Source organism: Saccopteryx bilineata, chromosome 2 (assembly GCF_036850765.1).
Source record: "Saccopteryx bilineata isolate mSacBil1 chromosome 2, mSacBil1_pri_phased_curated, whole genome shotgun sequence".
Lineage (NCBI taxonomy): Eukaryota > Metazoa > Chordata > Mammalia > Chiroptera > Emballonuridae > Saccopteryx > Saccopteryx bilineata.
Genome location: NC_089491.1, coordinates 7,220,813 through 7,234,404, shown reverse-complemented (window position 1 = coordinate 7,234,404; position 13,592 = coordinate 7,220,813). Strand labels below are relative to the sequence as shown.

The window sequence follows — 13,592 nt, the reverse complement described above, 5'->3', positions numbered from 1 at the left end:
GGGCCCAGGGCGCCGGGCCTGGTGTGCCCACCGTTAAATCCGCCTCTGCTCTTAACTGGTGTTTCATTTTTCTCCCATCCTTTCTGTGTCTTGGAATTGAAAACAAAAACTTATTTTTGAGCCTTGCAATTCCAGACTGCAGCTAGACAACATCATGTATACTTTGGAGAAACTCACAACAGCTCACGCTTGTATAGTCTCAGTGACTGATGTTGTGTGGACCACAGAGTTTGACTGCCTGATGACATCATCAGAGACATTCTAACTGGCGAAGGGGACAATCTGCTGGATGGTCCGTTTCTGCTTTCACGCCAGCAAAAATTTAGCCTTGAGCCTCGCTTCTGAAGGCCTTCTCAACTGGCAGCCTTATAGACTCAGAGACTAGTTTATGGTTTGTTCTTATCATTGACCTTTGTTTTCATAAATCTTATCCAATATCGATGTTATGGAATTTAACCTGTATAGACAATAGTACTATTGCTTTAGATTACTTGTTAGGTAAACAAGGAGTAGTTTGTACAGTGGCCAGCTCATCATGGTTAGGGTCCTGGGGGACATAATAACAAAAGCTACTTTTTATTCTTTGTCTCATGTTAGGTTGTAGGCATCCTGGCCTGCTGCTACTTCTACAGTTTCTGTAGTCTCTAATTGTAAATTGAATACCCAGAAAGCCCCCTCTAAGGCTCAGAAACTCCTGCAGAAGAGGTGAGTGTGTGGGATTGTAAGAGGGACACCATGAGCAGACAAATCTGGCTCCATTTTATAAGCTAATCCTTCCTCTTTTTTATTTTTATTTTTCCTTCCTCTTGATTGAACCTGGACCCAGTTGCTCTGCTTCCCTCAAGATTGAGGAATGAGCCTGACCAGGCGGTGGCGCAGTGGATAGAGCATCGGACTGGGATGTGGAGGACCCAAGTTTGAAACCCGAGGTCACCAGCTTGACTGCATGGTTGCTGGCTTTGAGCGTGGGATCATAGACATGACCCCATGGTTGCTGGCTTGAGCCCAAGGTCACTGGCTTGAAGTTCAAGGTTGCTGGCTTGAGCAAGGGGTCATTAGCTCTGCTGTAGCTCCCTGGTCAAGGCACATATGAGAAAGCAATCAGTGAGTAACTAAGGTGCGACAACAAAGAATTGATGTTTTTCATCTCTCTCCCTTCCTGTCGGTCTGTCCCTATCTGTCCCTCTCACTGACTGTCTCTGTCGCACACACAAAAAAAGATTGAGGAATGAACAAAAAGGGTGGGGGGATTGTAACAGAGTGAAATGCTTTATGTCTCTAACTCCATCTTGTTTGATCCTGTGTTGTTAACATGGCCCTCAGACTAATAGCTCCTGCTTTCCTTCCTTCCTTCCTTCCTTCCTTCCTTCCTTCCTTCCTTCCTCCCTCCTTCCCTCCCTCCCCCCTCCCCCCCTCCTTCTCTCTTTCTTTCTCTTTCTTTCATCAAGTAGGAGGCAAGGAGGTGGAGAGACAGACTCCTTCATGCGCCCTGATCAGGATCCACCCCACAATGCCTGTCTGGGGCTGATGTTCTGTCAATCTGGGGACACTGTTCCATTGCTCAGCAACTGAGCTATTTTAGTGCCTGAGGTGAGGCCATGGAGCCATCCTCAGTGCCTGAGGCCAACTTGCTCATTCAAGCCATGGCTGCGAGAAAGGTAGGGGAAGTGGAGGGTAGAAGCAGATGGTCGCTTCTCCTGTGTGCCCTGACCAGGAATCAAACCAGGGACTTCCACATGCCAACCCGATGCTCTACTGCTGAGCCAATTGGCAAGGGCCTTACTGCTTTATTTTTTAAAAAACTTTAAAAACATTGATTTTAGAGAGCAAGGCAGAGAGAAATAGAGAAACATCAACTCATTGTTCCATTCAGTTGTGTACTCATTGATTGCCTCTTGCATGTGCCCTGATCAGGGATCAAGCCCATGGCCTTGACACACTGTGACACTTTATTCACCGAGCCACCCAACCAAATCTCAAGGGGTGCTGCCTTTTGTTTTGTTTTTTTATTCATTTTTTCTGAAGCTGGAAACAGGGAGGCAGTCAGACAGACTCCCGCATGCGCCCGACCGGGATCCACCCAGCATGCCCACCAGGGGGCGACGCTTTGCCCCTCTGGGGCGTCGCTCTGTTGCGTCCAGCCACTCTACTGCCTGAGGCAGAGGCCACAGAGCCATCCCCAGCATCAGGGCCATCCTTGCTCCAATGGAGCCTCGCTGAGGGAGGGGAAGAGAGAGACAGAGAGGAAGGAGAGGGGGAGGGGTGGAGAAGCAAATGGGCACCTCTCCTGTGTGCCCTGGCCGGGAATCAAACCCAGGACTCCTGCACGCCAGGCCGACGCTCTACCGCTGAGCCAACCGGCCAGGGCCAAGGGGTGCTTCTTGATCAATAAGTCTTTTTTTACTCTGGACTCTTGACGTTTTTAGTTTCTGCACGTCGGAGCCTTGGGCCCGTGGACTTTGGACTGGTAGCACAGACTAAGGGACTGGGGGCAGGGGATGCATGGCTTCTCTGCTCTCTCTGGGTATGCCACCCTCCCAGCACATGGATGTGTTCACCAACCTGAAGTTCCTTAAGACTCACAGATTCAGGGTTTTATGTGGGATTTTATTACAGATGCGTGATCAGTTAAATCATTGGCCATGTGATTGAACCCAATGTCCAGCCCCTTCCCCCTCCTTGGGGGTCTGGGTTGGTGCTAGAAGTTCCGCCTTCTAATCACATAGTCAGATGGACTTGTTATAAATAGCAAAAGATACTCCTATCATTCAGTACATTCCAAGTGCTTTAGGAGCTCTGTGCCAGGAACCAGTGACAAAGATCTAGCATATTTTATTTATGTACCCATCAGCTCCCCCAGTTATATTTAGAAGCAAAACCCATGGGCTTGCTAGGTAAATACAACTTCAGGACAAGTCTCTCGCACCACCTTTCAAATGAATGCAGGAGCTGTCATTGCTTTCCATTAGGATGACAGCCCCCCCCATCAAATCCCACTCGCCAATTGCCAGCCAGATGGCCTTGGGAAAGTCACCTCACCTCCAAAGTGGTTCCCTCACTTATAAAATGGAGAAGTAGGCCTGACCTGTGGTGGCGCAGTGGATAAAGTGTCGTCCTGGAAATGCTGAGGTTGCCGGTTCAAAACCCTGGGCTTGCCTGGTCAAGGCACATATGGGAGTTGATGCTTCCAGCTCCTCCCCCCCTTCTCTCTCTCTGTCTCTCTCTGTCTCTCTCCTCTCTAAAATGAATTTAAAAATTAAAATAAAATAAAATAAAATGGAGAAGTAATTCCCGTGTCAGGGGTTGTTTAATGAGATGATGGGTACTCAAGTGCCTGGCACGCAACGGCCCACAATAAATATAAGCTACTTCCTTCTCCTCTAATTGTATAAGCCCTGGTCCTCCTGTCCTGTGCTCTGATCCCTGTGGAAAGGGACTGTCTGTATCTTCCCTGTCTGACACTCAAACAAGGCCCCATCTCCTAAGCATGCACGCGCGCGCACACGCGCACACACACACACTACCACCACCACCACCACCACCACCACCACCACCACCACTAACACACCGTCTGAGCCCTGGCTTCTACACCTGGTTTTACGATTAACTGTGACTTTAAACAAGTTCCAAGTCCCCGCCCTTCTCTGGGCCTCAATTTTACTCTACACAACACATCTGCATGCACAAAGAGGGGCTCGGATCCGAGGTTCACTGACGTGTCTACCGTTCTGACCCAGTCCCCATCAGCCATCAGCACCAGTGGGAAGCAGAGTGAAACCAACAAACAAATAACTTAAAATTTTATTATGAGCAAAAACTATGGCTTGAGTACTCAAGCCTCAGGCAATTTCCCAAGGTCAAGTTTAGATCAGGAAAGGAAGAGCTGGTGGAGCCACAGCTGGGCCCGTGCGGGCCAGCGCCGGAGCTGAACTCAGGGCCAGTACACTGCTAGACAAGTCTGGCGAGATCAGAAGGGACCCAAGGCCGTATGACCTGCCCCAGGGAGGGACAAGGAAGAGGCCCAGGTCAGCCTCCCTTACCTCTGCCACAGGATTGCAGGCGCCCTGGGGAGGCGCTCCTGACTCCCCCAAGACTAAGAAGGAGGCTCTTCCCTGGGGACATTCTGTCACAGAGAAGGGGTTCACTAGTACATCTATCCCCAAATTGGGAGTGGCTGAGTCCGTGACAAAGAGCCCTACAGAGCACGCAGGGACCAGTCGGGTGAGGCAGGGCCGAGGGGGCGACGTCAGGCCCTGGTCTCATCTTTCCACTCCTGCAGCTTCCTGTCCATGGCCTGGATCGTGGATTCGTCCTGCACCAACACAGCTTGGTCCTTCTCTCCTCCCCACACTCCCAGCGGGCCTCGGGAAGCTTGAAGAGGCCTTCCCTCCCCTGGCCCTGCCTCTCACCTTCACAAAACAGAAGCGGATATAGTGGTCAAATTGTTTCTGATGTGGCACACTGTAGAAGACGGAGACTGGGATGGCCACCAGGCCCTGGGGAGGAGGAAGCCCATGTCAGGCCTCGGCTCTTGGGAGGCAGAGAGGCCCCACGATTGCGTGGAGGAAAGAGCTAGCTGCAATGCAGTCCCTCCCAGTGCTATGCAGGGTCAGAGGAAAAGAGTCCCAGAACACCATCCCAAGTCCCTCCTGTGTACAGAGAGACATGGAGGCCAAGAGAGAGGTCAGGGCAGAGCTGGAGAAGAAATGTTAGAATCACAGCTCTGAGCTGGTCGATCTCAGGTAATAGGCCACCTCCTCACTGTACAGACGGCAAGACCAAGGCCCAGGGATGCCAGAAATCCAGTCCTGCTGGCCCACGTGGCACCTTTGTGTGAATTAAACAGGCTCCCCATTCCTTGAAATGGATCCAACCCTGTACGAGGGCCCATGGCAGAGGCTGGGATGGATGCTGACGCATTAGCTCCTTGGTCGGGCACCCTTGATCAGGGCACAACCTGGAAAACCACACATAGGGGCCCTGGCAGGGGACAGCCCACCTTGTTCTTCACCATCCACTTGACGAAGCGTCTGTCATAGGGCTCGTCCTTAGGACCAGGCAGGTCAGGCATCTTGCTCTCTGGGGGACAGAGGCCGTGCTGAGCCCTGAGCAGCCTCCAGCCGCCCCATACCCTGCCCAGCCTGCCCGTCCCACGCACTGAAGTCCGAGATGTCTGCGATGAAGAAGTAGCTGCCCTGCGGGACCACGGGCCTCAAGCCCACAGACTGGACACTTTGCATCATGTGGTCCCTGCAGAGCTGCATGGCCTGCGGCAACTGCACAAAGTAGCTGCTGGGCTGGCCGAGGTGCAGCTGCTCCCGCTCCAAGCTCTGGGCTACTGCAGCCTGCAGGGCGGGAGAGGCAGGCAGGTCAGGTAACCTGACCCTGCGGCCGGCCGGGCCCCCTCCCCGAGGCACGGCCCCCTGCCTCTCCTCACCTGGGCTTGTGTGGCGCAGTGATAGATCGAGTTCTGGTGCACGGTATGCAGGTGCTTCATGAGACTGTCCGGGCCCAGGACCCAGCCCACCTAGGTCAGACGCAGGTAGCCGGTGCGGCCTTTCAGGACCCAGCCTAAGGCTTCCTTAATCCTCAGGCCACCCTTCCTGCCAAGGGTCATAGGGGTCAGGGGTCATCCCCCAGCCTTGTCGACTCACCTTCCAGCCAGTGACGCTAAAGGTCTTGCCAGCGCTGCCAATGGTCAGGGTGCGTTCCCACATGCCAGGGAGGCTGGCTGCCGAAGGCCAAGAGAGCAGCGGTTGGAGACAGGGTGGAGGGCAGGGGAGGGTGCTGCCTGACACCAGTGGCGCTCTGATTCGTGCTAAGCTATTTTCAGGACTTATTCCAGATTGTCCTCGTGACAACCCTCGAGGCAGGCGCCATTGTGATCCCTGTACTCACTACTCCTAATCACACGACCCGGGTGGGTGGCTCCAGACCCTTCCATCCTCATCGTCAGGCCTGCGCGGGCTTCCAGTCTGGACCCAAGGCCCTGGCACAAATGTCCAGGGGAATGGGGGCCGCCTGGCCCACCGGGCTCACCGATGCTGATGTGCTGGTGCCCATCGAAGACCAGCCACTGGTAGACTTCGTCAGTGATGCATATGACGTCATGCTGCTGGCACAGGCTGGCCACCAGCTCCAGCTCTGCCTTGGAGAATACCTGTGAGGACCATCCCCAAACGAGAGGCCTGCTCAGAGAGGTGGAAGGATGTGGCCCGACCTAGCACTAAGGGCTTTTCTGCTCCATCCTGAATCCTTGCAACAATGAGCCTGTGAGGTTGGCTGGGAGATCACAGAAAAATACATATTTTGGTCTCTGCCTCCAGTTCCTGGCACAGAGCTCCTGAAACCGCTGCAAATGCCTAAATGGTAAGAGTACCTGGAACACCTAGCCTGACCAGGCAGTAGCGCAGTGGACAGAGCATTGGTCTGGGATGCTGAGGACCTAGGTTCGAAACGCTGAGGTTGCCTGCTTCAGTGCGGGTTCACCAGGTTGAGCGTGGGGTCACTGGACATGACCCCATGGTTGCTGGCTTGATGCCCAAGGCTGCTGGCTTGAGGAAGGGGTCACTGGCTCGGCTGGAGCCCTCCCCACCCCACCCCCAGGTCAAGACACATATGAGCCTGACCTGTGGTGGCGCAGTGGATAAACCGTTGACCTGGAACGCTGAGGTCATCGGTTTGAAACCCTGGGCTTGCCCAGTCAAGGCACATATGGGAGTTGATGCTTCCTGCTCCTCCCCCTCCTCCCTCTCCCCCCTTCTCTAAAATGAATAAATAAAATCTTTAAAAAAAAAAAAAGACACATATGAAAAAGCAATCAATCATTAACTAAGGTGCCGCAAAGAATTTTTTTTTTTTGTATTTTTCTAAAGCTGGAAACGGGGAGAGACAGTCAGACTCCCGCATGCACCCAACCTGGATTCACCTGGCACGCCCACCAGGGGGCTACGCGCTCTGCCCACCAGGGGGCGATGCTCTGCCCCTCCAGGGTGTTGCTCTGTTGCGACCAGAGCCACTCTAGCGCCTGGGGCAGAGGCCAAGGAGCCATCCCCAGCGCCCGGGCCATCCCTGCTCCAATGGAGCCTCGCTGCGGGAGGGGAAGAGAGAGACAGAGAGGAAAGAGAGGGGGAGCGGTGGAGAAGCAGATGGGTGCTTTTTCTGTGTGCCCTGGCCAGGAATCGAACCCGGGACTTCTGCACGCCAGGCCAACACTCTACCACTGAGCCAACCAGCCAGGGTCCCGCAATGAAGTTTTAATGCTTCTCATCTCTCTCCCTTCCCGTCTGTCCCTGTCTGCCACCTCCCACCGATCTCTCTCTCTAAAAAAAAAAAAAAAAAAGTACTAGGAACACTTTTTGTATTTTTTTTTCTCCACTTTTTGTTTTAATGGGCAACTCTGAGTGGGTTCCTGGATGGGGTTGGTCACCAAAAGGACCAAACTGTAATGAGAAGCTCATATTTTCAACCCCTCTTTTCTGGAGGAGCTGGAGTGGAGGCAATGACTGATGCTGCCTACATGATGAAGCCTCCATAAAATCCCAGCATGGGGTTCAGAGAGCTCCCAGGCTAATGAGCACACCCACCCCAACTCCACGGATGGAAACCCCCGTGTTCGGGGCCCTCCCGGTCCACGCCCTGTGCAGCTCCTCTGGCTGTCCACGGGACTCCTTTTCCATGCCCTTGAACAGACCGGTAAAGGTGTTTCCCTGAGTTCCGTGCGCTCCTCTAGCAAGTTCACTGAACCCGAGGAAGGGGTTGTGGGAAGCTCAGCTTCACAGCATGGGGGACAACTTGGACTTGAGACTGGCACCTGAAGCGGGTGGAGGCAGTTTTGTGGGACTGAGCCCTTAACCAGTAGGATTGGATTCTAACTCCAGGAACACAGGGTCAGAATGAATTCAATGAGTTAAATTATGCAATATGCAGCTGGTGTCACAGAATTACTGCGTAGGTGAAGCCCCCATATATCTGGTGTCAGAGTGTTGTGAGTGTGGCAGTCTGAGAAGGCTCGAGACCGCAGAAGGAAGATGGAGCTTTCCTTCACACTGGGGTGTCATGTTCCCCTTTTACAGATGAGAAACACTCCGAGAGGGAAAGTCACAGCCTCAGATCATGGGGCAGTAAGTGGGGAGGTCCCCAGCATCCTCAACCACCAGCCTTCCTCCCCTCCCTGGGAGCTGCTGCCCCTGTCCCTGGGGCCCCTGGGAGCCTCGTCCTCACAGCTCATCACAGGTGGCCGAGGCCCCAAGGCAGCAGATCAGCAACAGAGTGGGGACTTGAACCCAGTCTGGGGGGGTCCCCAGAAGGAGGTCTCTCAGGTACCTTTCCCAGGGGGTTGTTGGGTGTGTTGAGGATTAGGGCTTTGGTGCGAGATGTGAACTTGCTGGCCAGCTCCGTGGGGTCCAGCTGCCAGCTGCTGCTGGAATCCAGTTCCCCATTCTGGGTGGGCGTCTGCAAGAGGAGGGGTAATACCTACTTACCTGATTCAAGGCTGGAGATTGGACCCTCCTCTCCCCAGACATCTGCCCCCACCTTCTCCCCACCCTGGAGAAACTGGCCTCCTTCACTTCCTTCCTTCTTTCGCATCTCCTAGGGTCCAACGCAGCACTCCCTGGACCCCTCTGCCCACCCACATCTCAGTCAGCATTCTCACCGGCTTCAGGGACACATACACAGGACGACCCCCTGCCATCAATGTCATGGGCTCATAACAGTCAAAAAAAGGCTCGATGATGATGACCTGGTACAAAAGTCAGATGAGCTGGGTCAGTATCACCCTGACCCTTCACCCCGACCCAGTCCAAACCTTGACCCACTTACCTCGTCTCCTTCGTCCACCAGGGCCTGGAAGGCTGTGAACAGGGCCCCGTAAGCACCCACCGTCACCAGCACGTTCTTGAGAGGGTCTATCTCCTGTCCCAGCAGCTTCCCAAAGAAACTTGCCAGGACCTTTGTCAGCGGCGGGTAACCCTGCGGGGCAGCAGGGTCAGCCGCCAGCCTAGGCCTGGGCCCGCCCTCCGGCTCAGCTGCCTCCAGGCAAGTCTAGCACCTTCCAGCGGCAGGCCCCGGGCCAGTCGGCTCCTGCAGGGTGAGTTCTCTGACAACATTTGCTAAAAGCCCTGTTCTGTGCCAGGCCCAGTGCCCAGGGCTGGGACATGAACCCAGTGTGGAGGGGTCCCCACCAGGAGGTCTCTGATGCATACCAATGTTTAAGAACCACTGGACTACTCCAAGGGTTGGCAAATATTTACTCTGTGACACTTTACAGAAAGTTTGAATTCAGAGTCAAATCAAATCAATAGCTTGTCTTTCAGGGCTCAAGCTTAGCTGTCACATCCTCCAGGAAGCCTTCCCTGATCTCCCCTTCTTCCTGCCCCATTCTCCTCCATCACAGCATATCAACTGTCTTTGTTTTCTGGGATTTTTCCTTTCCTTTTTTCTTTTTTTTTTTTGGCCTGCCTTTCCCCAGCCCCCGAGCTGTCTCAGGGCCTGAAACAGAGGACATACTGAACTAGGAACCGGTGAACACTGATCGATGTCTGGACTGAGCTCCTTGGGTTCCTGCCTCCTTCCCCCACGGCCTCTCAGAGGCCGGTTCCCAGGCCAGGAGGGGCTGGGACGCGCCGGAGACTCACAAATGCCTTGGTGTACTGGTTGAGCATGAAGTCCTCACTGACCGCATGCTGAAAGGCTTTCACAGCAAAGTCTGGGGGCGGGAAGTCAGGGAAACCTTGTCCCAAGTTCACAGCATTATAGTCGCTGGCCAATTTGGTGAACTCCAACCTGGACAACAAATGGAGACTCGGCACCAGCCCATCCCTCCACCCCAACCTGGACTGCCGCCTCCTTTCAGAGCCGGTTAGCAAGGCACTGGGCTTGTTCTACAGACACTGGACCACTAGCCCCCGCCTTGGCCTGAGGATCTGTGTCAGGCTCATTACTGGCCCCAGGCTTTTCCAGTAGGTGGGTCAGGCACTGTGCCAACCGCACGTCTCAGCTCAGGGGCTTTGAAACTTTCAAACTTTTTGAGCATGATCCATTATGAGGAATCATCTTCATACCACAAAGCCTGTAGAGCACAAACATGGGATCACACTATCCTGCTGTGATCTAGCTCCACTCCTGTCCTGTCCTGTGCCATCCTATCCTTTCCTACTCAGTTCTTCGGAAATACTCACTGAGCGACACCCCACCCCAAATGTATTTCATGACCCATTTGTGCAACTTGTCAGCACCAGTTTGAAATGCTGGTTCATGTAAGCTTCCCAGTGTCTCTGAATCACAGCGGGGATGGAGAAGCTGACCTCCGGAGGCACCCGCCCAGTTAGTGCGTGGCAGAGCCTGCCCGTGACTCCACATCTGTCCGGAGCAAAGCTGCTGCTCTCAGCCGTCACCCTGGACACACCAGGTCCCCACCAGCCCTTCCATTTGCCATCTCTGGTCCTCGACAACCATTCTTCTAGGCCCGCCTGGTGGCTCCCTGTTCAGGGAAAACTGGGGGAGGCCGGATGCGGTATGGGGCTCCAGGCTGGCTGGAGGCAGAGGAGTCGGCCTTGGGCTTGGCTGACTGAAATTTGCATGACAAACGTTTTCTCCCCAGAGCCCCGCAATGCACTTGAAGACACATGGAGCTGGTGAGGCTCAGACAGGCAGTGCCCTGCCCAGTCACACAGCAGCTAATGGCCGTGCTAAGGTGCAAAATCAGGGGGTGGATGCCCGTGGTGACTAGAACAGGGGAGCCAGGCTCAAACACCCTACAGAGACTGCCTGCCCTCTCAGTTGGGCCTGTCAGGTCCTGGTCCTCAGGCCACCACCCGTGGTCAGCAGGGACCTGGAGCCCTTCTTTGCCCTGACTTCTAACACTCTCCTCCTGTCCCGTGTAATCTTCCGAGGCCCGCTCCCGTTCTGCTCAGCCATTAAACAAGACTTAGTCTCCCCTCGTGGCCTCAGTCTTCCCTCTGAATCTTGGGCGCGGTTGCTTTTGAGAGCCTGCCAGGTCTATGAGTCAGGAAGGAGTCTTGCCTCCTCTATGAGACTGTCTCCTTGTCATTCCCTGTTCTGAGCTGCACTTTACCTTACCTGCAGAATGGGCCACCAGGCTGCCCAGCCTGCCTCACAGAGAGGACAGAGGGTGGCAGTCTAAGGATTGGGAACCTGGAGCCCCAACCTAGACCCCGGCTAGACTCTACAGGGCGTTGGCCTTGGCACCCCCATCCCAAACCCCGTGGAGCATCGAAGGAGCAGGAGGAGGAGGAAGATCTCAAAGCACAGTACTACTGTACATGAGGGGAGTCTGAAAGAAATAATTGTCCGCCTGACCAGGTGGTGGCGCAGTGGATAGAGCGTTGGACTGGGATGTGGAAGGACCCAGGTTCGAGACCCCGAGGTCGCCAGCTTGAGCGCGGGCTCATCTGGCTTGAGCAAAGAGCTCACCAGCTTGGACCCAAGGTCGCTGGCTCCAGGAGGGGGTTACTCGGTCTGCTGAAGGCCCACGGTCAAGGCACATGTGAGAAAGCAATCAATGAACAACTAAGAAGTCGCAACGCGCAACGAGAAACTGATGATTGATGCTTCTCATCTCTCTCTGTTCCTGTCTGTCTGTCCCTGTCTATCTCTGCCTCTGGGAAAAAAAAAAAAAAAAAAAAAAAAAAAAAAAAATAATTGTCCCATGTTTTGTATAAACAGCCGATGAATTTTTTTTTCAAGTATAGAGGTGTTGCTATGCCCCAGGCCGATGTTGTGTGTGGGCCAGAGATCAGGAAACCTCACACATCTCCCTATTGCATCCATCCTGTCACCAGTGACAAGGGGCACATACTCTTTCGTATTTCGAACAAGTCAGCGAAGAAAAGAAATTAATCTTGGCAAGCACCCAGCCAAGAGCCGCCTGTATCTTACCTTCTTAGCTCCGCTTGTCTGACTCTGTACTAAGTGTGAAATGAAACAGCCTCGGAAAGCCCCCAGCCTGTGCCCGGTGATGGTTATTGTTATCATATAGTATTTTGTCTCATCCTCCCAAGGCCGTTCCAGGGAAATACAATTATCTCCATTTTGCAGCTGGGGACCTAGAGCTCCAGGCGGGTGTCACTGGCCCCAGTGTCACTGCCCAGTGAGGTGTAGCTGAGACTGGAACCCAAGCCTGCCATTTCAGATCTTGCCTCTCATGGGCTGTGGCTGCAAATGTGACCCTCCTGGGTACCACTATGTTTCTGCAGACCCAGGGGCCACCAGCCCTGTCCCGCCCCCCACATCCGAGGGGACACACGCGCCCCCTCCCTGGCCCAGGCAGCTCACCATGGGTTGTGCTCGATCCCATCCAACCTCCGAGCCCGCAGCATTTTGGCCATGGTGCCCTGGAAACAGAGCAAATGGAAGGAAGGTCAGAGGTGCTGCAACTCGGGCCTCTAGAAAGACGGGCAGCTATCCGTCTCTGCAACACCCTGTCCGCTCCCAGGGAGGAGGCGAAGATCAGGGCTCCCAGAGAGCAGGGTTCCAGCCTGTGCCCATCAGCACCCTCGCCCGCCTCTGTCAGACTGTGCCTGGCCCTTGCCCATTCCACGGGCCTCGATTTGCCACTTGCCTGGCTCCATGTGTCCCGAGACACAGCCCTGACACAGTCGGGCTGAAGACTGACGTGGGACAGGGAGAGAGGGAGGAGCAGGTGGCAGGGGCGATGGGGAGAAGGGGAAGGATCCCAGCAGCAACGACAGCAGCAGCTCCAGTGTCCAGAGGACTGGCTAAGGCCTCCGTCCACTCCTCGGAACAGGCTGGCAGGGCCCACGTTACAGATGAGGAAATAGCATGGGGGCCCTGGCCAGTTGGTTCAGTGGTAGAGTGTCGGCCTGGCGTGTAGAAGTCCCAGGTTCGATTCCCGGCCAGGGCACACAGGAGAAGCACCCATCTGCTTCTCCACCCCTTCCCCTCTCCTTCCTCTCTATCTCTCTCTTCCCCTCCCGCAGCCGAGGCTCCACTGGAGCAAAAGATGGCCCGATGCCTGACCAGGTGGTAGTGCAGTGGATAGAGCGCTGGACTGGGATGCGGAAGACCCAGGTTTGAGACCCTGAGGTCACCAGCTTGAGTGCGGGCTCATCTGGTTTGAGCAAAAGCTCACCAGCTTGAGCCCAAGGTCACTGGCTCGAGCAAGGGGTTACTCGATCTGCTGAAGGCCTGCAGTCAAGGCACATGTGAGAAAGCAATCAATGAACAACTAAGGTTTTGCAACGTGCAACGAAAAACTAATGATTGATGCTTCTCATCTCTCTGTTCCGTCTGTCTATCCCTCTCTCTGTCTCTAAAAAAAAAAAAAAAAAAGAAATCTTATCTGGCCTGACCTGTGGTGGTGCAGTGGGTAAAGCGTCGACCTGGAACCCTGAGGTTACCGGTTCGAAACCCCGGGCTTACCTGGTCAAGGCACATATGGGAGTTGATGCTTCCTGCTCCTCCTCTGTTCTCTCTATCTCTTTCCTCTCTCTCTAATAATAAAAATGAATAAATAAAAAATTATTTAAAAAAAAAAGATGGCCCGGGCGCTGGGGATGGCTCCTTGGCCTCTGCCCCAGGCGCTAGAGTGGCTCTGGTTGCGACAGAGT

General features: G+C 54.3%; 1 protein-coding gene across 5 annotated transcripts in view; it reads right to left on the bottom strand.

Moving 5' to 3' along the window:
• Positions 1–3,772: 3,772 nt before the first annotated feature.
• KYAT1 (kynurenine aminotransferase 1) overlaps positions 3,773–13,592 on the bottom strand; it is a 30,341-nt gene continuing 20,521 nt past the window's right edge. For all 5 annotated transcript variants that reach the window (XM_066256017.1, XM_066256014.1, XM_066256016.1 and 2 more), the window contains 12 exons: positions 12,298–12,356; positions 9,639–9,786; positions 8,824–8,973; positions 8,657–8,743; positions 8,326–8,454; positions 6,040–6,160; positions 5,655–5,731; positions 5,438–5,527; positions 5,159–5,345; positions 5,000–5,079; positions 4,410–4,496; positions 3,773–4,312 (listed from right to left, as the gene is read on the bottom strand). In XM_066256017.1, the coding sequence (XP_066112114.1) occupies positions 4,247–4,312; positions 4,410–4,496; positions 5,000–5,079; positions 5,159–5,345; positions 5,438–5,527; positions 5,655–5,731; positions 6,040–6,160; positions 8,326–8,454; positions 8,657–8,743; positions 8,824–8,973; positions 9,639–9,786; positions 12,298–12,350 (1,275 nt within the window). In that variant the 5' untranslated portion in view covers positions 12,351–12,356 and the 3' untranslated portion in view covers positions 3,773–4,246. The remainder of the gene's footprint in view (positions 4,313–4,409; positions 4,497–4,999; positions 5,080–5,158; positions 5,346–5,437; positions 5,528–5,654; positions 5,732–6,039; positions 6,161–8,325; positions 8,455–8,656; positions 8,744–8,823; positions 8,974–9,638; positions 9,787–12,297; positions 12,357–13,592) is intronic.